The 26,397-nt window shown below is 47.4% G+C and overlaps 1 protein-coding gene across 1 annotated transcript; it reads left to right on the top strand.

The window, feature by feature from the left end:
• Positions 1–318: 318 nt before the first annotated feature.
• C12H17orf67 (chromosome 12 C17orf67 homolog) lies at positions 319–21,951 on the top strand. The gene is made up of 4 exons (XM_021066322.2): positions 319–574; positions 2,199–2,299; positions 18,577–18,714; positions 21,220–21,951. Exons 1-3 carry the CDS (start codon positions 520–522, stop codon positions 18,691–18,693), a joined length of 273 nt encoding a protein of 90 aa, XP_020921981.1. The 5' UTR covers positions 319–519; the 3' UTR covers positions 18,694–18,714; positions 21,220–21,951.
• Positions 21,952–26,397: the final 4,446 nt, after the last annotated feature.

Below are 26,397 nucleotides of genomic sequence, written 5' to 3'. Positions count from 1 at the left end.
TACATGTAGAAAGATGTGAACCCTGGTCTGTCTGGCTCCAAGGTCACCTGAAAAAAACACTTCCCCCCTCATTAGTCCCCTTGGTAATTCCCCTGCTTCTCTCCAAAATTATTGGGAAGGTCAGATTCGATCGTTGAGTGGGCTTTTGAAAAATACCGTAAATTCTCAGCGAAACAGTAGGAGCCTAAATTGAAGCTGCAGATAAACACAAAATAGTCCATGATATTTGGATACATTTATTTCGGTGAAATGATTGTCCTGTGTTGCTTCTCCAATTCAAGCTCTGGCATATGACCGAGGGTTAATTTCCTTCCTCAGGATGAAAATTTATAAGAATTCAGAGGAAAATATTTTCGTGATCATACTGAAAACTCAGCATCAGATGCGTTTAGCCTCATGCCCTGAGAGCTGTGAGTCAAAGCAGAAACAGCCTTCAGGCCGGATGTGGGTTCCCTTAAGGAGGCTGGCTTGTAGCGCGGGATTCATTCTGCAACAGGCGGAAAGAGGGACCACGGCGGGATGAAGAGGTTACTGGTCCTTGCGCTGTCTCTGGCTTTACTGATTGTCTTCTCAGGTGAGCTTCAACCTCCCTAAATCAACTGGAATACGTCTATTTTAGCTTTTAGAAGTATTTTTTGAAAATTTCAAATAATACGCCATGCATAATAACTCCGATGCTGCTTTTTTCTCTCTTCTAAGAGCAGGCTCCCAGATTACTGTCGTTAAGGATACATTTTTTTTTTTTTTTAAACAAGTCTGAAACACTAATTCTCAAAAAGGCTGATAAATCTTTAAACATACGGTCTTTCAGAGTTTGAAATCATCAACATTTGATAGATTTTTATGATAACAGTATCTGCCAGAGTTTGTGGGTGGTTATCTAAACAGCACACTTTTATGAAACTGTCTTCTCTGATACTATACTTTTAGGATCACGTGTGATTCTCAAGGTTGATAGAGTCTTGTTGTCACAGGGCATCTCCTAATAACAACTTTAACTTGATTTACTGTGTTGGGAATTTAAAAAAAATCTCACCAAAGTTAACCCTAAGAGACAAGGAACACACGGACCAGAGACCTGAAGAAAGCATGTTTTAAGAAACATATTTATTAAATTAACACATACTTTTGTTTTTGGTTTCTATAGAGGATTACACAACTTTATTTATGGGTCTGTTCCATATCTCAACATGTGTAAATGCAGCACCAGATCACAAAGAATGAAATGTTCCATTGCCAGAAGTTTTTCCAGGTTTAAGCATTCAAATACATGGAACACATTTGCTTTTAAAATTTTTATTTTATTTTTTATTTTATTGGCGTAGAGCTTTCTTTTTTCTTTTTTCTTTTTTTTTCTTGTCTTTTTGCTATTTCTTGGGACACTCCCACAGCATATGGAGGTTCCCAGGCTAGGGGTATAATCGGAGCTGTAGCTGCTGGCCTACGCCAGAGCCACAGCAACACAGGATCCGAGCCGCATCTGTGACCTACACCACAGCTCACGGCAACGCCGGATCCTTAACCCACTGAGCAAGGCCGGGGATCGAACCCTGGTTCTTAGTCGGACTCGTTAACCACTGCGCCACGATGGGAACTCTGAGGCGTAGAGCTTTCTTACAAGGTTGTCTTCGTTTCAGATGTACGGCCAAGTGACTCAGTTATATAAATATAAGATATGGATATATATGTATGTGTATGTATGCATATATACGAAAATACATATATTCATTCTTTTCAGATGCTTTTCTCGTATAGGTTATTACAGAATATTGAGTAGAGTTCCCTGTGCTATACCATGGGCCCTTGTTGGTTGTCTATTTTATATATAGTAATGTGTATATGTTAATCCCAAATGCCTATACATTTGCTTTTTAAAAAAATAACAGTTTGGCTGATGGCCTCAGAAGTATTTCAGCCTAAAGAAGGTGTCCAGAAATGAGCACCCCCTTTTAAAGGAAAGGCCATCGAAGTAGGTAAATAAATTGCAGCTGTGCAGCTTTGACTCTGAGAATATCAGAAACAATTAAACATTCTTCCCTGAGACCTCTGGAATGCCACCTCCTTTGGGACAGGTCCCCGTGAAAGAACCTTTGTGTGTTGACCCAAATTGAACTTGCAAATGCTTTGCCTTGGCCCGTGAGACGGAGCAGGGATGTGTGTGCCCCGGCGTCCCTAAGGTCCCCTCCTGACTTTTCCAGGGGCCTCCCCGATTCTGATGGAAAAGCAGGCCAAACAGCTCCTGAGATCCCGGCGCCAGGACAGGCCAAGCAAACCCGGGTTCCGTGATGAGCCCATGCGGGTGAGTTCTGGGCTCTGGGCTCTGGCTGTTGGAAGGAGGGGAGACGTTTGAAAGCTCGTTCATTAGGAAACCAGATGGGGTGCTGGTCCCAGCCCAGCGCGGTGGACATGCCATAGCGTCTCAGGTGCAGGGTGATTCCACCTTCCGACTCATGCCTTTCCTCCTCCCGAGGTGCCAGCTCTCTCCCTGACTGTTCTCAGTCCTTCAAGTGGGAACTATGGGGATGACATTGGGAGTCCAGGCACCCCAGTGGGCTGCTGGGTGTTACCCCTGAATGTGGTGCTAGGGAGACATGCCCTGAGGCTTTCTCCTTTTTCCCTTGGGCATCGGGCGAGCTGGACCAGCATCCCCGGTCGGTGCTGCTCTGTCTGGGTGGCAGAATCTCTGTCTCTGCTGCTGGTGGGCTTCTGCCCTCGCCTCTTGCCTCTGACCTTGGCCCTGGGCCTCATCTTGCCCCTTGGGTTCATAGTGTCCACCTGGTCTTTCTGAACCCGGACCCCCACCCCTGCCTTCATTTTGTGACTTGTGTCAGACCCTGCCACGCTGGCCTCCAGGGCCCTGGCTTGTCGCCCCCTCCCCTGACCGAAGTGCTAACATTCCTGGTACTTTTACCCCACACAGCGGAAGGTAAGGAGCAGGGCCCCCTGGGGAAAGTCAGCATGTGTGCGAAGCCGTGTCTGTGCCCAGGCTGGTCTCCCACCCACCCTGTGCCTGCCTCAGCCAGGCTCCACGCTGACCCTCTGCTCCCTGCGTCTCTGCATCGAGGCCCAGAGGACCTGCCACAGTGCTGACCTTTGCTCCCTGCAGAATCACGTGGATAGTCTGATTCGTTCATGTAACAGGCTCTCGTTATGATGCCGTGTGGCACAGTGGGGAAGGGTACGGACTCTGGGTCAGACCGTCTGGGTTTGCATCTTCCCACTTTTAAACTGCGTGACTTTGGGAAAGTTTCCTTACATTGCTGGGCTTCAGAATGCTCAACTATAAAAAGGGGGTAACTAATATTATTAATTATATTACTATAAATAATAACATAGAACAACCACTTTCTGAGAATAAAATAATTCATGGCAAGGCACGCCCAATACTACTCAGCAAGCAGTACTTGAGCATGAAGTACCAGGGAGGGGGGCAGGGGACTGAGGCTGCAGATGGTCCCCTGGGTTTCTGCTCAGAGGTGGTGGCAGACACAGAGGAGCCAGCAAATGGCTATTTCACAGAGCGGCTTAGAAATGAAGCCAGGGATTCGGGCTGTTAAGGTGTTGTTCTCTCTGGTAGGAGAAATCAGAGGTGGCTTGCATCTCCCAGCGCAGGGTGGTAAGGGGCTGCGAGGTGGGCAGGTGCCAGGGCAGGAGGGTACATAGGATTTCATCTTGTGTTCAGTGGAGAACAGTCAAAGGATGCTTCAGATGGGGGCGTGCAGATGTGGGCTTTAAACAGATGGTTTGGGGAGTTCCCGTTGTGGCTCAGTGGTTGATGAATCTGACTAGGAACCATGAGGTTGCAGGTTCGATCCCTGGCCTTGCTCAGGGGTTAAGGATCCGGTGTTGCCGTGAGCTGAGGTGTAGGTCACAGACGTGGCGGGGATCCCGCGTTGCTGTGGCTCTGGTGTAGGCTGTTGGCTACAGCTCTGATTAGACCCCAGGCCTGGGGAGCAGCCTAGAAAAGGCAAAAAGACAAAAATAAATGAATAAATAAAATAAAATAAAATAAAATAAACAGATGGTTTGAGAACCATTTAGAAGAGGATTGAAGTCTGAGCTGGTGCTCAGAGGTGGCCAGAGGCAGAGGATCCTGAGAGGCTGAGAAGGAAGGAGAGGCGATATTGGGGAACCACTCGTGTGGGGTTGAGAGCACAGAACACCAGGGTTGGGAGGGGGCTGGGTGGAGGGTGAGGGAGCCAGCCAGGAACAGGATGCTGAGCCCAACGGTCCCAGGGGGGGCTCCAACTGGCTGCTTATGCTTTGGGGGTGACATCTGGAGGCCAATTCCAGAGGCTCTTCCTCGGGGCCCTGGTCGGGGGGTGGAGGCTGGTTCAAGGTCTCCGAAGCAGCAGCCCCCTCCAGGTGCTCAGGAGACAGGATATAATCAACTCCAGGGTGGGCCGAGTGTTTTCTCGGCCAGCATCTGGCCCTGTGCCCCGCTCCCCCCGATCCCCAGCTCTGATTGGGGAGCAGCAACCTTGGCAGGGGTGGATAAGGAGGCGTTTTAGGCAGCTGGCCGCAGGTGGGTGTGGAGGTTACAGCTCTGGCTCCCTTCCTCCTCCCAGGCCAGCTACCCACCGTGCTAAACTCTGTCCCCAAACACCTCTTGGTATCCTTCCCTGCCCAGAACTTTTGGAAGCTCCTTCTCTGACCATTTCCTTCTTCCCGGCTCCTGGTCATCACCTGCGTTCATCCGTGACAACCCTCGGGCTTGCCTCCAGCTTTGCTCTTTTCCTGAATATCTGGCTTATGGGGTTTCATTGATTTGGATCATCTTATATAGGCTTGATCACCGCTGGTTCTTTACACCACAGCTCATGGCAACACTGGATCCTTAACCCACTGAGCAAGGCCAGGGATCCATCGAACCCACAACCTCATGGTTCCTAGTCGGATTCATTAACCACTGAGCCATGACGGGAACTCCCAACACTCAACTGCTTTCTAAATACGTTCCCAACTGGACCTGGAGTGGCTGTCACATGGGGCAGGTCTCTCCCAGAAGGCCTGGCCCTCATGGTTCTCAGCTTCACCTGCATATCAATGTCACCTGGGTGGGGCAGGGGGTTGCCCTCCAATCCCCACCCAACACTTTGGCCACACCTCAGGCCACCCCTCTGGGAAGGGGACCCAGGCATCCGATTTTTAACCTTCCAGCATATGGCCAAGGTTAAGAAACACACTCCTGGAGTTCCCATGGTGGCTCAGCGGAAACAAATCTGACTAGCATCCATGAGGACACAGGTTCGATCCCTGGCCCATGAGGGATGCTAGTGGTCTGACTAGCATCCATGAGGACATGGGTTCGACACCCTGCTCTGTGGGTTAAGGGTCTGGCATTGCTGTGGCTGTGGTATAGGCCAGTGGTTACAGCTCTGATTCAACCCCTAGCCTGGGAACCTCCATGTGCCTCGGGAGTGGCCCTAGAAAAGGCAAAAAGACAAAAAAAAAAAAAAAGCAGTTGAGTATTGAACTGAGTGGTCTGGAAAGGAAACGGGGTAGTTGTTTAGATACAGATCAGAGAGCGATACTGAGAGGGGCAGGCAGTGTGAACAGAGAGCTCTCCCTGCTGACCAAGATGGGCACTTAATTACACTTTACATCGCTGAGTACTGAGGACGTAGGCTAGACAGGCTTCTTTCATTTGAGATGCTCAAGTCTACTGCATGGAGACGACGAGCCAGAGCCTTGCTGCCTGATTCCAATTCTCTAACCAGGTTGTCGGGAACATGCAGTCTGAAAAAGGGCCTTGAGCTCCAACAGGAAGGAGGCAGGAGGCTGGGAAGGCTTCCTGGAGTCGGTGCCATGGAGCTGAGGCTTGAAGGATGAGGCGTTCACAGGCAACACAGGGATGAGCGAGGTGGGCAGAGAGCTCCCCCCAGTGTGATTCCAGGGCATAGTCTGTGCAGACTGGTTGTGGCCTTGGACTTTGGACAGAGAATGAGTCCTCTCCTTTTCCTGGAGCCCAGTTTTCTCCGTAAAATGCGGGGTTTGGCCCAGAGTCCGGCTAGAAAGTTTGTCTTCAGTCTCATGTTCTAGGGTCTGGAGAGAGCTTCAGGGTGACCATATTCTTGGCGCCAACCTGCTATTGGGAAAGGAGCCTGGCAGGGGGATGGGGGCTTGGCAAGGGGGTGGGGGGCTATTTGGAGAACCTGGAGGGGTTCATGGAGGGGTCTCTGCAACCCCTCCCCCTCTGCTGCTGCTGTGCCCAGCCTCCTGCCCTGGGTGCCTGACCTGATCCCACCTTGTGTCTCATTGTTTTTTTTTGTTGTTGTTGTTTTTATTTTATTTTTTTTTGTCTTTTGAGGGCCATACTCACGGCCTGTGGATGTTCCCAGGCTAGGGGGTCTAATCAGAGCTACAGCTGCCAGCCTACACCACAGCCACAGCAACACCAGATCTCAGCCACGTCTGCAATCTACACTACAGCTCACGGCAACGCCGGATCCTTAATGCACTGAGCGAGGCCAGGGATTGAACCAGCAACCTCATGGTTCCTAGTCAGATTCGTTTGCATTGTGCCATGACGGAACGCCTTGTGTCTCATTGTTGACTTTTCCTTATAAGTGATTGACTGAGAGCAACCAACCACCTGTTAGATAAAAAGAGCTGATTCACCCTTCTTAACTGAGCAGCTGACACCATAACCATCCCCTGCATCACTGTTGAATGTGAGTGTTGGACGCAGTGACCCCACCCCTGTCAGCAGGTCACCAGGAGGCCACAAGGTGGGACCTCTGGCCATGGGGACCACACCTACTTGCTCTGTACCTTTGCCCCCCACCTTCTACCCTCCTTCTTTCTTTGTGCAAATCATCTGTTTAGATCATCTGTGTTTTCAGGATGGCAGATATTGTGTGTGTCTGTGTGTGTATGTGTGCGTGTGCACTTGTGTTTGTGTATGGGTGCGTTTATGACTGTACATGGGTGATTGTGTGTGTATGTGCATTTGTGTATGGGTGTGTGCATGACTGTACATGTGTGAGGGTATTTGTGTATGAGGGTGTGTGTTTGTGTATGTGTGTGCATTTGTGCAGGGTGTGTATATAACTATACGTGTATGCGAGTGTGTGTAGGTGTATGAGCTTGTGTGTGTGTGCATTTGTGGATGGGTATGTATATGACTATATATGTATGACGGGGTGTGTGTGTGTTTGTGTATGGGTGTGTGTGTGATTCTGTGTGTGCCTGTGTGTTTTGTGGGATAATTTTTTCAGAAGCCGTGGGTTTCAGTTTCCTCCCTTTTGACCTTGACTTGAGTATCTGGGGGCCAGGTTGGAAAGCCTGGCAGTCACAGCGGAGTAGACTGTCATTCTGTGCTCTGTGGAAGCCACCAGGGGATTTGCAGTGGGCCAATGCTGTGATCAGAGCTGGGGTGTGTGAATGCTGGCCTTCACTTCCCAGCATTGGGAAACTACAATTTTGGACATATTTTTGCATCTCCTTGCCGTGGTAGCCTGGAGACAGAGGCGCTGAGATGGATGAGCAGAGGTAGCGATCTCTGGGGATGCGTGTGCCCTTGGGAGCTGAGCCTTGAGACTCATGTGGTCTCCACTAACTCAGAATTACCTCGAGATGACTGAGTGGGTCATTTCATTTTGCTTCTCCCCTCTGCCACTTTCAGGGAGGGGAGAGAACGTTGATGAGAGTAAACGGATGGTGCTTGGGGAGGTATCAGGAATTCAAAATGAAAGCAAATGTGAAAATTTGCAGGCATCTCTCTTCTCAGGAGCATCTTGTGAAGCCATGTTTATCATCTTGACCCTCGGCTTAAACATGGGCAGACATCTGCGGGATGCTAGGTGTTTTGGAAACAGGTTCAGACAAGCCGAGTCCACACATCCAGGGGGCTGGACTGTTTTGACAGCCTGTATCTTGCTGATGCGGCAACCCTTCCTTTCTGGGGTGGCAGGAAGGACAGAACCATACCTTGAAAAGACCACTGGCGTGCCTGCCTTGTGGGGAGGGCTGGCCTCCACCCCAGAAGAGTGGGAGTGCTGGCACCCTTGATGGAGGAAGGTAAGGTCCCAGTGAGGGTGGGGAGAGAGCAAGAGGGGACTGGGTGCTGGGGAAAAAGCACAAGGGGTTCTGAGTGCAGGGGGCAGGGAAGCCGGAGAGGAAGAGGATGAAAAACCCAGAGGTGAGGGATGTGATGAGGGATCAGAGAGAGAGAGGGCAGGTGGGGAGGCAGTGAGACCCCCACCCTGAGATTCCCTGGGGCAGGAAATAGCTGGCACAGTTATTTTATGGCAACGCCCCCCCCAACTCCCAACCCGGCCCGCCCCGGCCACAATGGCCTCCTTACTGTGCCTTGAATGTGTCAGGCTTCCATGTCCTTCATGATGCAGTTCGGGCTGTATGGAGAGCAGGGTTGAGTTTATTCTGCCACTTGCTTTTTTTTCACTCAATAATACATCTTGTTCCAGCTCATTTAATTAATTAATTAATAATTAATTGCATTTTTACGGCCGAACCTGTGACATATGGAGGCTCCCAGGCTAGGGGTCCAATCGGAGCTGCAGCTGCTGGCCTACACCATAGCCACAGCAATGGAGGATCCTGCCACCTACACTATAGCTCATGGCAACACCGGGTCCTTAACCCACTGAGTGAGGCCGGGGATGGAACCTGCGTCCCCGTGGATACTAGTCAGATTCATTTACGCTGAGCTACAAAGGGAACACCTTGTTCCAGCTTATCTTCGGTGGAGGCCTAGGAGGAATGTATTAGGCTATAGTCTGGGTATTTGTGTCCACCCCCACGCCCCACATTCATATGTTGAAATCTTAACTCCCCAGTGATGGTATCAGGAGATGGGGTGTTTGGGAGGTACTTAGTCCTGAGGGCTCTGCCCTCACAGATTGTAAATCGGATTACTGCCCTTATAAAAAAGGCCCCAGCAAGCTCCCTGGCCCATCTGCTGTGTGAGGATACAGCAAGAGGTCTGCGACCTGAAGGAGGGCCCTTACCCGCCCATGCTGGCACCTTGATCTTGGACTTCTGCCTCCAGAGCTGTAAGAAGTCAATTTTTATTGTTTGTAAGAGCCGTGTGTGGTACTTTTGTTATAGCAGCCCACATGCACTGAGACATGCTATGCCGTATTTATTTAGCCCTTCCTGGAAAAGTGGACATTTTAGGTATTTCCAATGATGAAGATCCTTGCACGCATGTATGTTTTGTAGGGTTCAGTGATAAGAAATGACATTTCTGAGTCAGAGGGTCTATGTACTTCCTGTTGAAATGGGTACTGCCAAATTGCCAAACTGACTTACCAACATCCACCAGAGCTGTGTGTAAGAATACCTGGTTTGCTGTACTCTTGCCAACACTTGATATTATCAGACTTTGTGTGCACAGCTTTCAAAGTGGAAGGAAATAAACTTTTAAGAGAAAACTCACCCATCTACTCTTCTGTCTGGTTATGTACATGGTGACATGTTGCCAAACAATGGCAATATTTTCTCTGTGATAAGATTTGGGGAAAATTTATATTTCAACTTTCATACTTTTTGCTGTTACTTAGTGTATTAGTGTCTTGAGGCTGCCATAACAAAGTACCACAAGCTAGATTGCTTGAAACAACAGAAATTTATTTTCTCACAGTTTGGGAGACTATATTATCTATACATATAAATATATTCTATATACTTTTCACCATGGACAACAGTTTGGGAGATTAGAGGTTTGGAACAGGAGTTGGCAAGGTTGGTTCCTTCTGGAAGCTTAGACAGAGAATCTGTTCCATGCTTTTCTCCTAGCTTTTGGCGGTTGCTGGAAATCTTTGGCATTTCTTGGCTTGTAGCTGCCTATTTTCACATGGTCTTCTTCCCTGTGTATCCCTGTGTCCAAATTCCTTTTTTCTAGGGATGCTGGTCTTTGGATTTAAGGCCTAGCATCATCCCGTTTGACCTTGTTTCCAAAGAAGTTCATATTCCCAGGAGCCACGTAGACATGAAATTTGGGGGGATACTACTCAGTCCAGTATACCCAATTTTTTATCTATGTGTATAAATATATTCTATATACTTTTCACCAAGGACAACACAAGAGAAGGGTTAGGAGAGGGACAGCAGAGTGCCAAATCTGAATCCCAGCTCACCACTGGCTATCACATCCTGGCCAAGTTGCTTAAACTCTACATGTAAGTCTCGGTTTTCTCACCTATAGCGTGGGCTGTGATAATCAAACCTACTTCAAAGGCGTATTGTGAGAAAAGGCATGCAAAGCACTCAGTGCAGCACCTGTCAGTGAAGACAATGGCTCTCCTTCTTCTTCCTCCTCCTCCTCTTCTTCTTCCTCTTCTTTTTCTTTCTACAAAGCAGCCGCTGAATAAACACTTTTTAAAATATAACAAGGAGTTCCCATTGTGGTGCAGTGGAAATGAATCCAACTAGGAACCATGAGGTTGTGGGTTTGATCCCTGGCCTCACTCAGTGGGTTAAGGATCCGGCGTTGCCATGAGCTGTGGTGTAGGTTGCAGATGCAGCTCGGATCCCGCATTGCTGTGGCTCTGGCGTAGGCCGGCAGCTACAGCTCCGATTAGACACCTAGCCTGGGAACCTCCATGTGCCATGGGTGCGGCCCTGAAAAGACAAAGGCAAGAAACACACACACACACACATATATATAAAACAAAACAAAACCCTCTTTGGCGTCTCACTGCTTATAGGATAAAGACTAAGTGTCTTGGTCTGAGAGACAGACCAGTCCCAAGCCACCACCGAGTGCCATTTCCTGCCACTCCTTCAAGGACTTTTCAGTTCCAGCCACCTGGAGCTTCTCATTGTTTTTCAAATATGCCTCTTCTCCTTGGTCTCAGTAGCTTTTCACACGTGAGTACCTGTACCTGTAGTGCTGTTCTCCATTATTTCTACCTGGTAACCTCCTCTTCAGTCTCAGTGTCACTTTCTCTGTCTCCTCCAAGTTGGTCCTGCTTCCTCCTGGTACTCACTTACAATACCATATGTTTATATAGGTACATCTATCTACATGTAAATTTCTAGAGAAAGTTCTAAAAATATGCTCAGTTGACTGTTAACTGTGTCATCTTATTAAGGAGGCTAAGATTGCTGATGACCTAGGGCATTTAACACTTGATGTTTAAATTTTAAACTGCAACACTACGTTCATATGCTACTTGTGTAATTACACATAAAATTTTAAACATGTATATTTATTACAAATAACTGGAAACCAAGAACAAGTCAAAAGAGGAAAAGAAAATCAGATGTAATCCTATTCCCTCTCCCCAAATACAGCATTGCCATTTTTTGAGATGTGTTCTTTTCAGTCTTTTTGTGTTTTTTTAAAAAAGTATAATCACACCCTACAATTTTGTACCCTAGTTTTGCTCTTAATAGTATAACACACACAATTCCTTGTATTATTATAAACTATAATCATACCCATAGTGAATTATCTTCTTTTGTTAGATCATTTCTACTATTTTTGCTTTTTTAATTTTAAAATTTATTTATTTATTTTCTTTTCTGGCTGCCCTGTGGCATATGAAGTTCCCAGGCCAGGGATCAGAACTGAGCGGCAGTTGCCAGCTACAGCACAGCTGCAGCAACGCCAGATCCTTAACCCACTGTGCTGGGCCAGGATTCGAACCTGCATCCCAGATCTCCCAAGATGTTGTGGATCCCATTGCACCACAGCGGGAACTCCATTTCTACTACTTTTAAAATTATGAACAACATGCAAAACATTTTTGTTCTTAAGGTATTTTTAATAGCTTGAATTATTTGCTCAGGATATATTCCCAGAAGATAAATTCCTGGATCCCCAGAGATGCATACTTTCCAAGCTTTTAGTATATGTCATCATATTGCTTTCTTAAAGTTTTTAAAAAACATAATTTATATTCTTATCCCCCAAGAAAATGTTCTAAAAGAAGTTTTAAGGTAAGCATGATTATGGATGCTTAAATTGGATGGTAGTTCTCAGGCTGGAGGAATGGATACAGTGAGAGAGGAGGAGGGATCAAAAATTACTTGTGGGTGTCTGTGTGGACACTTGAGTGCCATTCATTGTCACTAGAAACCTAAGAGGAGAAGCAGATTGTCTGGAATGATGGTGTGTTTGAAAGCCTTCTCTCATAGCACCTGCTTTTGCCGCCCCCCTTTTTTTTTTGCTTTTTAGGGCCACGCCTGTGGCATATGCAAATTCCCAGGCTAGGGGTCAAATCGGAATTGCAGCTGCCAGCCTACACCATAGCCACAACAATGCCAGATCTGAGCTGAGTCTGCGACCTAGACCACAGCTCTTGGCAATGCCAGATCCTTCACCCACTGAGTGAGACCGGGGATCGAACCTGCGTCCTCATGGATCCTAGTCAGATTCAGATTCATTTCTGCAGAACCACCATGGGAACTCCCACAAATTTGCTATTTCTGACTTAAAAAAAAACAAAACACATCAGTCTCTTCTTCTAGACTGCTCTAAACCGCTTGAGCAGATAGATTTGTTTCACTTCTGGGTCCCCAGCACGAAGACAGTGCTTGCCATTTACTAAATACTCTGTATACTTATTTCCATCCCTTTCTTTTCTTCTCTCCAGGGGAGAAATTTTGTAGGACATAACTCAACCATAGAATCTGGAGGTTATTTCAAAGAACTCTTCTTTGCTTCCCTTAAATTCGTTAAATTTCTTAGTCATCCCAAATTTTAGGAAAGAAATGGTGGCCAACTGCTGGGGTGAACCATGGAAATTCTCTAAAAAAGATGACATCCGAGCTAAAATTATGTCTTTCGTGACTGTATTTGTAAGCCTGTGTTCCTTGAGGGAATGTTCTTGTTGGGCAAGTATAAATCATATGAGCTTATTGTGAGCAGTCTTTGTAAAATACGCTTGCATATTCAGCTCCTTGACAAATGTATGTAATAATTCCGTTGCCCTTTTGTTCCCTGTGGTTTCAAAGACCAGTTCAGAGTGACTGAGGTATAAACGCGACACGTCTTTGATCTGCCTTCCTTGAGGGCTAAGCCTTCTGGTGGCTCCCAGTAGTAGCGTTCTAGCTCACCCCAAATAATTCATCCGCATGTTGATGGATCTTGAATTCCATGCAAATGTCACGGGAAGGATTTTTTCCTTCTTGGAAAAAGATCCCACCTTGATAGATTAACTGTCCACTTTATGATTCTCAGCTTAGATCAGTTTCCAGTGGGTATTTCATTTCATCATCACACCTCTCCAGGGCTGTCATAAAGGACCCCTTCCAATTTTTGCTCTAATTACTGAGAATTTATTTATTGAAATCACTACACTTGGCATCAGACATGGAACACAGATACTGGCTTTTGTTTTGCTTTAATTTTCCCCCCCCCCGTGAAGAGAGGAATGAAAAAAAATGAAAACTTATTTTTCCATATTCTCCTTCTTTCTTGATCCAGGAATATTTGAGATTATCATTAATGCTGGGTCATTTCTAACTCAGCCAACGCAATTGTTGAATTTGTGGTTTTCAGCAGATTTGCAGTTTGGCTTTTCATCTTTGACTAATGATCGCTTTTAGGCCTTTGTGGCGTATTCATTTCCCTAACATTTTAAATAAATAGTGAAATGTCATGGAAACCAGGGCTTGTTTCGTTCTCTTTCTCTGTGTGTGTCTGTTTTGGTTGTTTTTCTTCAACAATGATTTCAGCCCTTATTTAGGAGTGTGAAATATATATTCCTCTTTGATGCTTTTTATGTACAGTTGGCTGGGGCCATTGTAATGAGCTGATCGACACAGATGCCCAGGAACCTCCCAAGGAGAATTTAGCAAGATGATGGAGAGAGAACAGTCATGTCATTTATTCATTCACTCATTTGTATGTTTCTTCTGTGAGTTTTATTGAGTCCCTACCACGTGCCAAAGCACTAAGCCCCACACTAGGTACGCCTTCGTCACTCTCATCAAAAGCCAGTTGAATAAGGATGCAAATGAGCATGTAATTATAACAAGTATATACATGCTGTATATCAGTTGTGACATTTTTTTCTATCACCACTGATCTCATCGGGATAGTCTTTTAAGTATTGGGAAGCTGTTAGGTTCGTGGTTGCAAATATAAAGTTTTCCAGAGTTCTAATTTCCCATTACAAGCCTGAAACTTTTTTTTTTTCCTTTTTATGGCTGAACCCACAGCATATGGAAGTTCTCAGGCTAGGGGTTGAATAGGAGCTGTGGTTTCCATCAGAGCTATGGCAACACCAGATCTGAGCCGAATCTTCGAATTATGCTGCAGCTTGCAGCAATGCTGGATCCTTAACCCAGAGAGCGAGGCCAGGGATTGAACCCACATCCTCCCAGACACTATGGCAAGTTCGTAACTCGCTGAGCCACAATGAGAATTCCCTGAATTTATTATTTAGTAACAGGTGCTGTCAGTTGTCTTGTTGAAGTGACAGGCTCACTTCAGGCATTTTTTTTTTTGTCTTTTCTAGGGCCGTTCCCACAGCATGTGGAGGTTTCCAAGGCTAGGGGTCTACAAGGCCACTGGCCTACACCAGAGCCACAGCAACGCGGGATCCAAGCCGTGTCTGCAACCTACACCACAGCTCACGGCAACACAGGATCCTTAACCCACTGAGCAAGGCCAGGGATCGAACCCGAAACCTCATCGTTCCTAGTCGGATTCGTTAACCACTGCGCCACGACGGGAACTCCAACTTCAGGCATTTTGAGAAGACATCTGCCAAACATGCACATAAAACACACATACCTCGTTCGTCCCTTGTCATCAACAGTCAAAAGCCCAGGTGCTTTTCCTGGAGAAAATCGTTGTACTTCATTGTGCAGCAGAAATGCTGTCTGCGATGCTTCCCATCAGTCACTTTGGCTTCACCAGGGTGTGCTTTAGTGAAACTGGCATTGAAAGAGTATTTTATTTTTATTCATCTATTTTAACTGCAAGTGTGAGGAAGGCTATCAGGGCCACTAGGGTCGTTAGGTGACGCTGCCTTGACTGATGTCCAGGCATCAGTTTTACCCACCATTGCACACACCGAGTAGGTGAATGTCTTCATATACGTTTGAAAAATAGTCCTGACATCTCGGACCCCTGAGGGAAGCACAGACCACGCTTCCAGGACCGTAGCTTTACTCCCTCATTCAGCAAGTATTTATTGAACGTTTCCTCTGGACCAGTTCCTGGGAGAGATACCCCATCCACAACCTCCAGGCATGCTCAGATCCTCCGTATCTAATTGCAACCCAAATTAATTGAAGAGCGCTTCCTAAAGAGACTTTTCACAAAGACGTGCCAGGATGAAGGTGAACCGCAAGAGACGATAAAGGATGCAGAGCTGAGAGCCCGGAGGCATGAGGGTGGAAGAGGAGAGTGTGGTTTCTGGAACCTGCAACTGGAAGGGCAGCCCTCTGGGAGCTGAATCTTCCAGGAGGGAGACAGCCAACCTCCTCGGGGAGGTACCAGGGGAATGCAAGCTGCAGCCTCTTTTTTCCTGCCTCTTCTCCCCTGCTGGTGCCGCTGACATCAAACCTCACTGGAAGCCTCAGGACAAAAGGGTCTGTGGTTGCAGTTCACCTACCTAGGTCAGCCTCTCACTGTAGAGGGCCAGGTGAAGGAGGGGAGAGGGTGGGTTTAGAGGGGAAAATGGACACTGTGGATTTGGCACAAGGCTTTGTGTGCTTCATATCGTATAATCCTGGCAACCGAGGAAAAGACGTGCCAGTGTCATCCCGATGTTGCAGATGGACAAACTGAGGCTGGAGAGGTAAAGCAATAACATTGGTAGGGTCTGGATTTGAACCAGACCCTGATCCAGATCCAGACCCGAACCTCCTAACCTCTCCACCACATTGCCTGGCAAACATGCAGACGAGACCGCAATGTATTTCCGTCCTTGAGCCGCTGACATGGAACAGTTGATTCAGTAAAGCTATGAGCTTTGTTCCTTATTTACAAGACTCTGCATAGTCTTCCTGTTCCTTCCAATTTCTATTCTTCTGGCTCAAGATTCTCCCAACAGGGCAAGGCAGGGCAGGAGCCAGCCTCAAACACACAAATGTGTCCATCAAGCTGCTGGGGAATGCTCGTTGCTTCCCACAGGGAGCCCTCCCACCATCCGCCCCCTCCCTGGTTGCCCCGGAGACTCCCTGCCCAGGACACAGGGTGCATTTTGATGAGTTAAATGAAAATGATGATAATCAAATAATTTCAATCTGCCTGAGTCCCTGGGGGAAGGGAAAAACCATTTCAGGAAAGTTGGACACCTCACAATTCATTCCTTTGCACAGTTATTAAAATTTTTTAAAAAGTTATGTTTAGAATAGGTGTGTACTTCCTAGAGGATTTTCTTAAAACTTTATTTATTTTTGTCTTTTTTGTCTCTTGAGGGCCGCACCCGTGGCATATGGAGGTTCTCAAGCTAGGGGTAGAGTTGGAGATGTAACTGCCAGCCTGTGCCACAGCCACAGCCACAGCAATGCCAGATCTGAGCCACGTCTGCAACCTACACCACAGATCCTTAACCCACTGAGCGAGGCCAGGGATCGAACCCGCTTCCTCATGGACAGTTAATTAACTGTTCCTTGTTAACCACTGAGCCACAACAGGAACTCCTTCTTGAAACTTTAAAACTCAACGTTCTCAACTGACCTTCTATTAAAGCTTTACTGGTACCATAGGAGGGTTTTCATGATTTAGGATTTTTAGTAATATCTATAGAGATATTACTCAATATGACTACTCTCTTCCAAGGTGAAATGATACTTCACTGATTAATGGCCTGTAGCTTTGGGTTGTTTATATGGACTGTTTCATGCACATTTTGCAATGGTTCACATCCCATAATTTCAGCACCCAAATGTATTTCAGGGCAATATTCACAACATACATCTTCCAAATTAAAAATCACTTCTATATCTTTGGAGGGACATACCAAGTTCATGTGCCAACATGTGAATCAACACACATGGCACCTCCACCAAATCTGATGTGGGCCAGTTAAGTCCCTACTGTCAGTGAGAGGTCACTGCTAAACAGAGTAACCAGTGCTGTGTCGGTGGAAGTCCAGGGAGCTCTGGGGTCACGTGAATCCAAGAAGGCTACCTGGAGGAAGAAACACCGAAGATGAGGGCTGAAAAGTCAGGAGTGAGATAGGAAAAAAGAGAGGGGAGAGGGGTGTTCCGGGCAGAGAGAAGAATGTAAAATCCAAGAGCAGAGCAAGGGTGGTCCCTCCAGGGAAAGATGCTCCCCTCACCATGTGGGGCCATGACCAGATGTGCACCCGGCTACTGCTAGTAGTCTGGGCAGTGCCCACGGCCACTTCTCTGCTTGTACCAGGGGATGGAGAGACAAGGTATGGGGGGAAAGAAGAGACTTTTGTGACTGATTAAGACAAGGGAAGTAACACTTCCCTCCTTGAATTAATTAATTATTTTGTGGGGCTGTGCCCACATTTGGAAGTTCCCGGGCCAGGCATCGAACCTGTACCACAACAGTGACAATGCCGGATCCTTAATCACTGGGCCACCAGGGAATTCCTGTTTTGACTTTTTGGCTATGAGGAATAATGCTGTTGTGCGCACCTGTGTCCACGTTTTTGTGTGGACATATGCTTTCATTTTTCTCGTCTATATAGTTGTTGGGTCATATGCTGACACTCTGTTTAGCATCTTAAGAAACTACCAGGCAGTTTTCTACAAAATGCCCCTTTATCCCTAGTAACATTTTAGGGGCTTTAAAGTTTATTCTGTTTGATAATAGCATAACAACTCCAGCTTATAGTTATCACTCACCTTAAAAAAAAAGATGATTTTATCACAAATATGTCCCACCATAAATGATATATTTAGTTATGCATGTTTTGAGCTTTATAGACATGCTGTTAAACTATAAATGTCATCTTCTTGGACTTGCTCTTTTCACTTATCATGCTATTTCTAAGACTCATCTATGTTGTTGTATGAGCTGTAATTAATTTTATGTTCATTGCTGTATAATATTCCACCATGTGACCCAACCATAATTTATTTATCCATGTTCCTGTCAGTGGATATTTGACATGTTTCCAGTGTTTTGCTCCTACACATTTATTGCTGCTGTGAATGTTCTTATACACATCTTCTGATATAAGGGCTGCTCTTGTTCTCAAAGCTACTAGAAGCATCAGCATGAGCTGGGAACTTGTTAGAAATTCACCAGGAGCCTGATCCCAGACTTACTGAATCAGGAACTCTGAGGATGGGGTCCCAGCAATCTAGGTTTTAACAAGCCCTCAGGTGATTCTTATGCCTGATGAAGTTTGAGAACCACTGCTCTAGGGTTTGAACAAGGAGTGAAATTTCTGGATTGTAGGCAACCCATTGTTTGCCAAACTTCCTGTAACTCTCCATCAGTAGAGTCTATGAGTTCCCATGGATACACACTTAAGGTTGTCTCATTTCTTTATTTTGCCCACAAATGGGTCTGTCTGACTGATTTTCCCTGCAGAGAAGCAAGGGCGTGGAGGTTTCTTCTCCCTGGCTGCTCCCGGCCTCAGAACCACAGCCAGACCCCACTCATTGGCAGCTTGGCGTCACTGTGCCTAAAAATCTCTCTTCAATGCTGGTTGGTTTTGACAGGAGTACATGCACCACCTGCTCCTCCTGGAGCACCGTGCTGAGGAGCAGTTCCTGGAGCACTGGCTGAACCCTCACTGCAAGCCCCACTGCGACAGGAATGTGGTCCATCCTGTGTAAGCAGCTCAGAACCAGCCTCTGGTATGTTCCTTCTCCCAGACCTTCTGTTTTGGGGAGGGAGAGGTGGACAGCGCGGACATGGCTATGAGGCCTTCGAGAACACAGCATTAGGGGAACCAGTGGGTTAGCTGGTTAGGGATTGGGCAGTGGTGAGTTCAAGGTGGGGGGGCAGGTCCAGAGGACCACTGGGGACACACACGGGAGCCTGACTCCTACGAGTCACCAAGAGGTCCCAAGTAGGGGAGGGATGTGACTCTATTTGTCACCCAGAAAGGCTCCCTCTTAAATACAACTCTGGGGAAATGTGGCTTGTTGAGGCTTGGGTCTCCCCAGGGGGCAGTCAGCCTCCATGGGCTTGATCAGTGACATCCATCACAACCAGCACCATTGTCACCAGCATCAGCAACGTTACTGTCTCCCCACAGCCTTGCAGGCTGGGAGTCTGCCCAGTCCTCCCTGTCTTACCTCTTCCCCTGGCTTGGCCCTTTTGGTCCCCCTGAACTGCTGGGCTCCATGTTCCCAGCCTGCACCCCCCACCTCTGCACCTTCGTTCCTGCCTGAGGCTGTTTGCTGCATCCCGCATTCCGTCTGTATCCATCTTCTTGCCCCCTTTCCAAATTCTGCTAGATAACACAGCAAGATCCCTTCAGAGGTTAAAGCCAGTGAGTTTTATTTCTCCTCCGTAATTTGTGTGGATTCAGCAGGAGGGTATAACTGGGTAGGTAGTTGACCATCTGTGGTTCAGAGAAATCTTGTACCCTTGTTATTTTGTACTGCTGTGAATGGACAGAGAACACTCCCTTTAGAGGACTACTCTTCATAATTTTCAGGGTGCCATCTCATAAAACCCCTCATCTGGTTCTCTTAACACCCCTGTGTCATTGCCGGGCATGAGTTCTAACCCTGTTTTCTAGGAGACCTCACAGAGCGTGATTAAGCTACTAACTCACTGGAGTTCCCGTCGTGGCTCAATGGTTAACGAATCTGACTAGGAACCATGAGGTTGCGGGTTCGACCCCTGGCCTTGCTCAGTGGGTTATGGATCCGGCATTGCCGTGAGCTGTGGTGTAGCTCACAGACACGGCTTGGGTCCTGCATTGCTGTGGCTCTGGCGTACCCCGGCGGCTACAGCTCCGATTCAACCCCTAGCCTGGGAACCTCCATATGCCATGGGAGCAGCCCTAGAAATGGCAAAAAAAAAAGACAAAAAAAAAAAAAAGCTACTAACTCATGCCAGGCAGTGGTTGGTATGTTTGTCTTTTGCCAACTCCAAATCCTGCATGCTTTTCTGTGGACTGTACTGCTGGGTCGTGTGTGTGTGTGTGTGTGTGTGTGTGTGTGTGTGTGTGTGTGTGTGTGTGTAGGGGGGGGCACTCGGTCCTCTTGAGGGGAATTAGCCAAGAGCTAGAGGAGGGAGTTCCCTGGTGGTCTAGTGGTAGGGCTCAGTGCTTTCACTGCTGGGGCCTGAGTTCAATCCCTGGTCTGGAACTGGGATCCCACATGAAGCTGCTGCACACCCTGGCCAAAAAAAAAAAAAAAGGAAAAAAAATTTGAGAGGAGTGGAACAGAAGTTCTGCTTCTGAGGGCTGGTTGGGGGTGGGGGTGGAGGCTGACATCCTGTTCCGGAGCCCCATTCTAGGTCACAGCTGGTGTCCTGGGCTCCCCTCCCCCCACATCTCCCCTCCACCCCATCCCGCCTGCCCCCAGCTCTTGACACCAGGGACCTTTGTCCTTCAGCACCAGAAGCCCCGGTGTGGCTTCTTCTGGAACACAAAACTGTGGAGTACTTAAGAGCTCAGCCTCTAGAATAGGGAAGGCTTGGGTTCAGCTCTCTGTGTTCATGCTCTGTGACCTCAGACAAGTCACTTAACCTCTCTGAGTCTCTAGTTCTGCATTTGTAAATTGGGATAATGATGACTCCACAGAGTGAATGGTTCCGTGAACAGAGGCACTAAGCTCCATGGGACAGGCTGGGTGAGAGGAGAGGTTTCTGGGTTAAGGGAGACTCAGGGCAGCAGCCTCCGCCACCTCTGGTGGCTGTGGAAGTGGTGATGGTGGTGGTGAGGCTGCTCCTGCCAAACGGAGATGTCTGGGGAGGCCTCCATCCAGGCAACATCCATTTACGATGAAGCCAAGAAAGTAGTGGCTGGAGGCACGAGCGTGGACTTGGAATTTGGAGTCAGGTAGCATTCCGATGGCGAGTCCACTTCTGAAAAAATTCCTAACTTCTCTCTCACTTTCCTCATCGGTAAAATATAAGAAGAGTTCCTCCTGCCTGAGGCTGTTAAGAACATTAAAGACAAAGTCACGGCATGGAAAATAATGCTGCCCTGGCACGTGCTAGGTAGTGCTCGGGGAAAGGACAGCTTGCTAGCAGTTTCCTCTTCCCTCCCCCGCCCTCCTCTCCCCGTCTCCCCTCCCCCATCTCCCTTCCCTCTCCTCCCCTCCTCATCTCCCCCCTTCCCCCTTCCTTCTTCTTTATCAGCATCATCATCACGTTAACATTATTTTCTGGTTCTTTTCCAGCAAAGAACGTTTTGGTAAAACAACAGCCTGGATACTGTTGAAACTGGATGAGGCTCCTTTTTTCATTTATTTTTCGGCTGTGGAATGGATGTCTTCAGACCTTGTGAATTGTGGGCATAGCAAAGGTTGCCTTGGGGATTGATGGCAAATATTTACGCTACTTCATTTTACTAACCTGCACAACTCATTAAAACCAATAGCTTAAACCCTAGACCCCTGCCCCCCCTCCCCTGCAATGGCCCTCCTCCTGATTTGAAAGGGTGGGCAGAGGGGAATATTTCCTGGGGCTGGGACCTCTGGAAAGGAGAGGTGTTATCTTGGAGGCCTGAAGCATGCCACTTGGGGCTGCAGGGGTTTTGGCCCTTGCTTTTCTCTCTCTCTTCTTTTCTGCTCTAATAAACATCAGTGTTAAGCCTGCTTTCCGTGGTGTCTCCTGTCCTTTATCTACATGAAGAGAAGCAGAGGTTCCCCTCTCTTATTTCTCTTAGTGAATCCAGCATCAGAATGATAGGGATGGAGTCGGCACAGGTAGTTGCAGAAGTCCCAATAAGGGACCACAGAGGGAAACCTGGGGGACTTTGGGAGATCAAGGTTAAGTTAATAATTGCTCAAGAAAGCCATCAGCACAAAGCAGGCTTGCTCAACTAAAGGAGGTGCGAGAATTGCCTCTGGTCATTGGGTAGGGGATGGGATGAAGCCTGCATTCAGATTCAGGCCAAGGGCAGCAGTTTGAGGACTGCCCTTCTGCTGATTTGAAATGCATACCTGACCAGATGCTAAGGAGGAGCTACTGCTCAAAACAGCGGACGAGGCAGTCTTTTCCAACCCCCACTTCAGGATAAAACTGTAGCCCACCAGATCTGGGGCTAGAGCTTCCTTACCTGCCTGCTTGCATCTTTCACAAGCGTCCTATCCTAATAAATCTATTTCTTGCCGATCACTTTGTCTCTCACTGAATTCCTTCTGCACGGAGACAGGAAGAACCTGAACTTCAGTAAGTCCAGACATGGGGTGGGTGATTCTCATTTAAAACTGGGTTCAAGTCCCAATCTGGCTTTAGGCTGGGTTCGAGTCCCAGCACATGGGTTCAAGTCCCTGTCTGTATTCTAGCTCGGTTAGGGCTGTTAGTATTGTCAGTTTCAAGAACATTCACTGTTCTTTGAACAGATAAATGGATAAAAACACAAACACCCAGCAATTTTTCACCTCGGCTATTTCTTTTGTCAAAGAGATTATTTGCCTGAGGCCAGCTCTGGAAAAAGAGCCCTAATTTAGTACCAGTGGCACCCTCTGGTCTTCCTGCCAAGGGGGCATTTCTCATGGCGGCAACTTCTGTACCCCTGTGCTCCTCATCTGCCCACAACCCCCAGAACCAGAGGTTACACTATCAAAGACCAACAGAAGCAGGAATTGGGAGGCCAAGTGAAAGTGGGCCAGGTGGTCCTAGGAAGAATGTGGCATCCTTAAAAAAAAATAAGGAGAGAGTTCCTACTGTGGCTCAGTGTGTTAAGGCCCTGACATTGTCTCTGTGTGACCCCAGCCTCACTCAGTGGGTTAAGGATCTGGCATTGCCCTGAGTTGTGGTGTAGGCTGTAGATGAGGGTTGGATCTGGCCTTACTGTGGCTGTGGCATTGGCCAGCAGCTGCAGCTCCAATTCAACCCCTAGCCTGGGAACTTCCATATGCTGCAGGTTTGGCCCTAAAAAAAAAAAAAAGAAAGAGAAAAAAAGGATAAGGAGAGATGCCTGTCCACCCTGGGTTTCAGAGGAGGGCCTGGGTCAAGGGAGCCCAGGAAGGCTTGTCTAGGAGACAGTCACTCAGCCTCTCAAGAATGAAGATACTAACATTCATTTTCTGTGCACTATGGGCTGAACCCTGCACCAAGATTTTTACATACGGTACCTCATTTGATCCTCACACTGTGGACAAACAATGTGGGAGTTCCTGTTGTGGCTCAGTGGTAACAAACCCGACTAGTATCCCTGAGGTTGCGGGTTCAATCCTTGGACCCGTGAGTTAAGAATCAGGTATTGCCGTGAGCTGTGGTGCAGATCACAGATGCGCTAAGATCTGGTGGTGTTGTGACTGGGGTGTAGACCAACAGCTGCAGCTCTTATTCTACCCTTAGCCTGGGAATCTCCTTAGGCCATGGATGTGGCCCTAAATTAAAAAAAAAAAAAAAAAATACTGCCTGCCTTTTTAGAAAACAACGAATGTTGCCACCTTCAAGCCATCAGCCACTTGATGGTAAGCCCGGAGGGGAATGTGGGATGGAGAAAAACAGGACCCTGACCCTAGAGAGTTAAGATGCATATCTAAGGAATAATTTCAAGGAGGCCGACTCTTGCAACTTCCTGTCATACATAGAAAAGCACTAAAATCATTCACTTGAGATATCCGGTTGTTTTGTGATGAACTGTAATCTTCTGATCTTTGATTACCTGTACTTTTTTTTTTTTTTTTTTTTTTGCTCTGGCAACCTCTCCTCTATATCCTGGCTTATCCCTTTGGAGAAATTCCTCGGAGCTATCTGAAAGGCTGCCTCTCAGGCCCAGTCCTCAATCAGGTCCCTAAATAAAACTTAACTTGCAACTTTGAGGTTGTGCAATTTTCTTAGTCAACGACCCTTACTCTATTCTGTAGCTGTGATGAATATTCCCACTTTCTAGATGAGAAAACTGAGGTTTCTAGAAGTTAGGTAATGTATTAGTATTCTATCTCGGCTGTAATGAATTACCAGAAACTTAACACCAATGTATCACCTTACCTTCTGGAGGTCAGGCGTCTAGTGTGAGTCTCCCTGGGCTAAAGTCAGAGGGTCCGCTTCTCCAGAGGCTCTAGGGTGGATCTGTGTCTTTGCCTTTTCCAGCTTCTAGAGACTGCCTGCATCTCTCATCCTATGTCTGCCTCCACCTTCAAAGGCCAGGAGTAAATGAGTTGAGCCCTTCTCGCACCGTATCATTCTGACTGTGCCTCCCGCCTCCCTCTTCCACTTTTCAGGACCAGCGTGATTACTTTGGGCCCATGCAGAGCACCGAGGACAATCTCCCTGGCTTAAGGTCCATTGATTGGCAACCTTGATTCTCCACTGCCACCCACAATGACATATTCACAGGGTCCGGGGATGAAATGCGGGCCTCTTTGGTGGGATGCGGAGAGGGAGAGGGCGTTATTCTGCCTACTGCAGGCTGTTCAGGTTCATGTAGCTGGTGGTAGAGGAGCTGGAAGCTGAACCTAGGAAGCCCCTCACTACTCTGGGCCCCTCAAACACTCTGCACATCTGCCCTTAAACCTGAAATCCACCTGCCTTATGTGGTTTAGTGGTTTTCTCACTTGAGCTCCTTGAGGGCTCAAGGTGTGTCTTGGCACCTGCCCCCCGCCATGTAGCGGGGGCTTCGTTGAGAATCAGACTCTTCCCTGGGCTCTGATACTTACCAGGAACGTATATGGGACACAGTGGCAGACAGAAGAGTTCTGCTCAGGCCAGCACGTCACCTGTGTCTTAGGGTGTTTTCTAAGAAGCAGGGGCTACATAGGTGTGTGAGGGTCAGAATGCAAGGTGATGAATTTTCGAAAGAAGTGAAGGAATGAAGCAGAATTGAAAATAAAGCAGATCCACAGCGTGCCAGCAGCGAAGGAGGGGACACTCCTTGAATTTCCAGGAACTCCGGACACGGCTCACATCTCAGGGGCAAATACTCCTCTGATGATCAGAGGGGATTCTTTCTCCGTCAAATAGCCTCTGATGTTCCATCTCCTCCCCTGGCCACACATGCCAGCAGTGCTTACTTTACCCAGAGCACATGCCCCCAAGGCTACAGAGCCAGGGGCTAGAGCTGTGGGTTCCTAGGGTTCACAGCTCCCTGCAACATCACCTCTCCTCTCATAGCAGCTTCCCAGATGGCAGGGGAGTGAGAGCCAGGGCCCTGCAGGATGAGCGAGCTTGAGGGCAACAGGGAGCTGTGGTTCAGAATATAGGCTTGGAGCCTGCCTGCATTCCAATCCTGGCTCCACCACTGACTAGCTGTGTGCCCTTGGGCAAGTTGATGGAGCTCTCTGGGCCTTACTCTACTCTTTTAAAATGGGAATAATGAGAATAATACTTAGTTCAAAATGTTATTATGATGATGCCTTTATCCAGTAGCACTCTGAAAAGTAGCCTTTACTACTTAAAAAAATTCTTGGGCATTATTTTATTAATCAAGATAAAGTCTCTCACTACATATACTATCTGTGGAACCTGCACCTTTGCAGTTGACTTGAGCCACTGCAGTAGGATTCTTAACCCACTGTGCCACAGCGGGAACTCCAGAATAGTATTTTCTTGTCTGACCACTGTCTTTAAGGGAATAAGTACAGTTGCAGTAGCCTTTTGGTAGAAAACTATTTTCAAGTTTGGGAAGTTCCTTTCTGTTCTTAGTTTGAAAAAAAATTATAAAGGGGTATTTAATTTTTTTTTTTTTTTTTTGGTTACATAGAGGTTCCCAGGCTAGGGGTTGAATTGGAGCTGTGGCCGCAGGCCTACACCACAGCCACAGCAGTGCCAGATCCAAGCATCTGGGACGTACAACCACACCTCATTTCAATGTCAGGTCCTTAATCCACCGAGAGGCCAGGCATTGAACCTGCATCTTCATGGATACTAGTCAGATCCATTTCTGCTCAGCCATCACGGGAACTCCTAAAGGATATTTAATTTTTTGAATGCTCTTTTGCATTAGTTGAAATGACGCTATTATTTTTTGTAGTAATGTTAGTGTGATAATAATTAATAGATTTTTCTGGTTCTCAAACCTAATATTCTAATTTTTTTTTTTTTGTCTTTTGTCTTTTTTGTTAGGGCTGCACCTGCAGCATATGGAGGTTCCCAGGCTAGGGGTCTAATCGGAGTTACAGCTGCTGACCTATGCCACAGCCACAGCAATGCAGGATCTGAATCGGGTCAGCAAACTGCACCACAGCTTACAGCAACGCCAGATCCCTAACCTACTGAGCGAGGCCAGGGATCAAACCTGCAACCTCATAGTTCATAGTCGGATTCGTTAACCACAGCGCCATGATGGGAACTCCTCAACCTTAATATTCTTAAATTCCTGAGCTAGGGCAGCTCATCTGAGAAGGCTTCCAGGAGGAGGTGCCTTCAATGATTGAGACGTAATTAGCCAGACACAGGAGATG

The sequence above is a fragment of the Sus scrofa genome, chromosome 12 (assembly GCF_054392235.1).
Source record: "Sus scrofa isolate SSC_HxYL_T2T_F1_AM1 chromosome 12, Sscrofa_HxYL_maternal_Yorkshire_Landrace_v2.0, whole genome shotgun sequence".
Lineage (NCBI taxonomy): Eukaryota > Metazoa > Chordata > Mammalia > Artiodactyla > Suidae > Sus > Sus scrofa.
The sequence above is the reverse complement of the archived record's forward strand: the minus strand, read 5'-3'. Positions and strand labels throughout refer to the sequence as shown.

Excerpts from the sequence above, each read along its gene's own strand:
- C12H17orf67 (XM_021066322.2), top strand. The coding sequence starts at position 520 with ATGAAGAGGTTACTGGTCCTTGCGCTGTCTCTGGCTTTACTGATTGTC. Across the intron at positions 575-2,198 it reads TTTACTGATTGTCTTCTCAG|GGGCCTCCCCGATTCTGATG; the intron begins GTGAGCTTCAAC and ends TGACTTTTCCAG. Across the intron at positions 2,300-18,576 it reads TCCGTGATGAGCCCATGCGG|GAGTACATGCACCACCTGCT; the intron begins GTGAGTTCTGGG and ends TGGTTTTGACAG.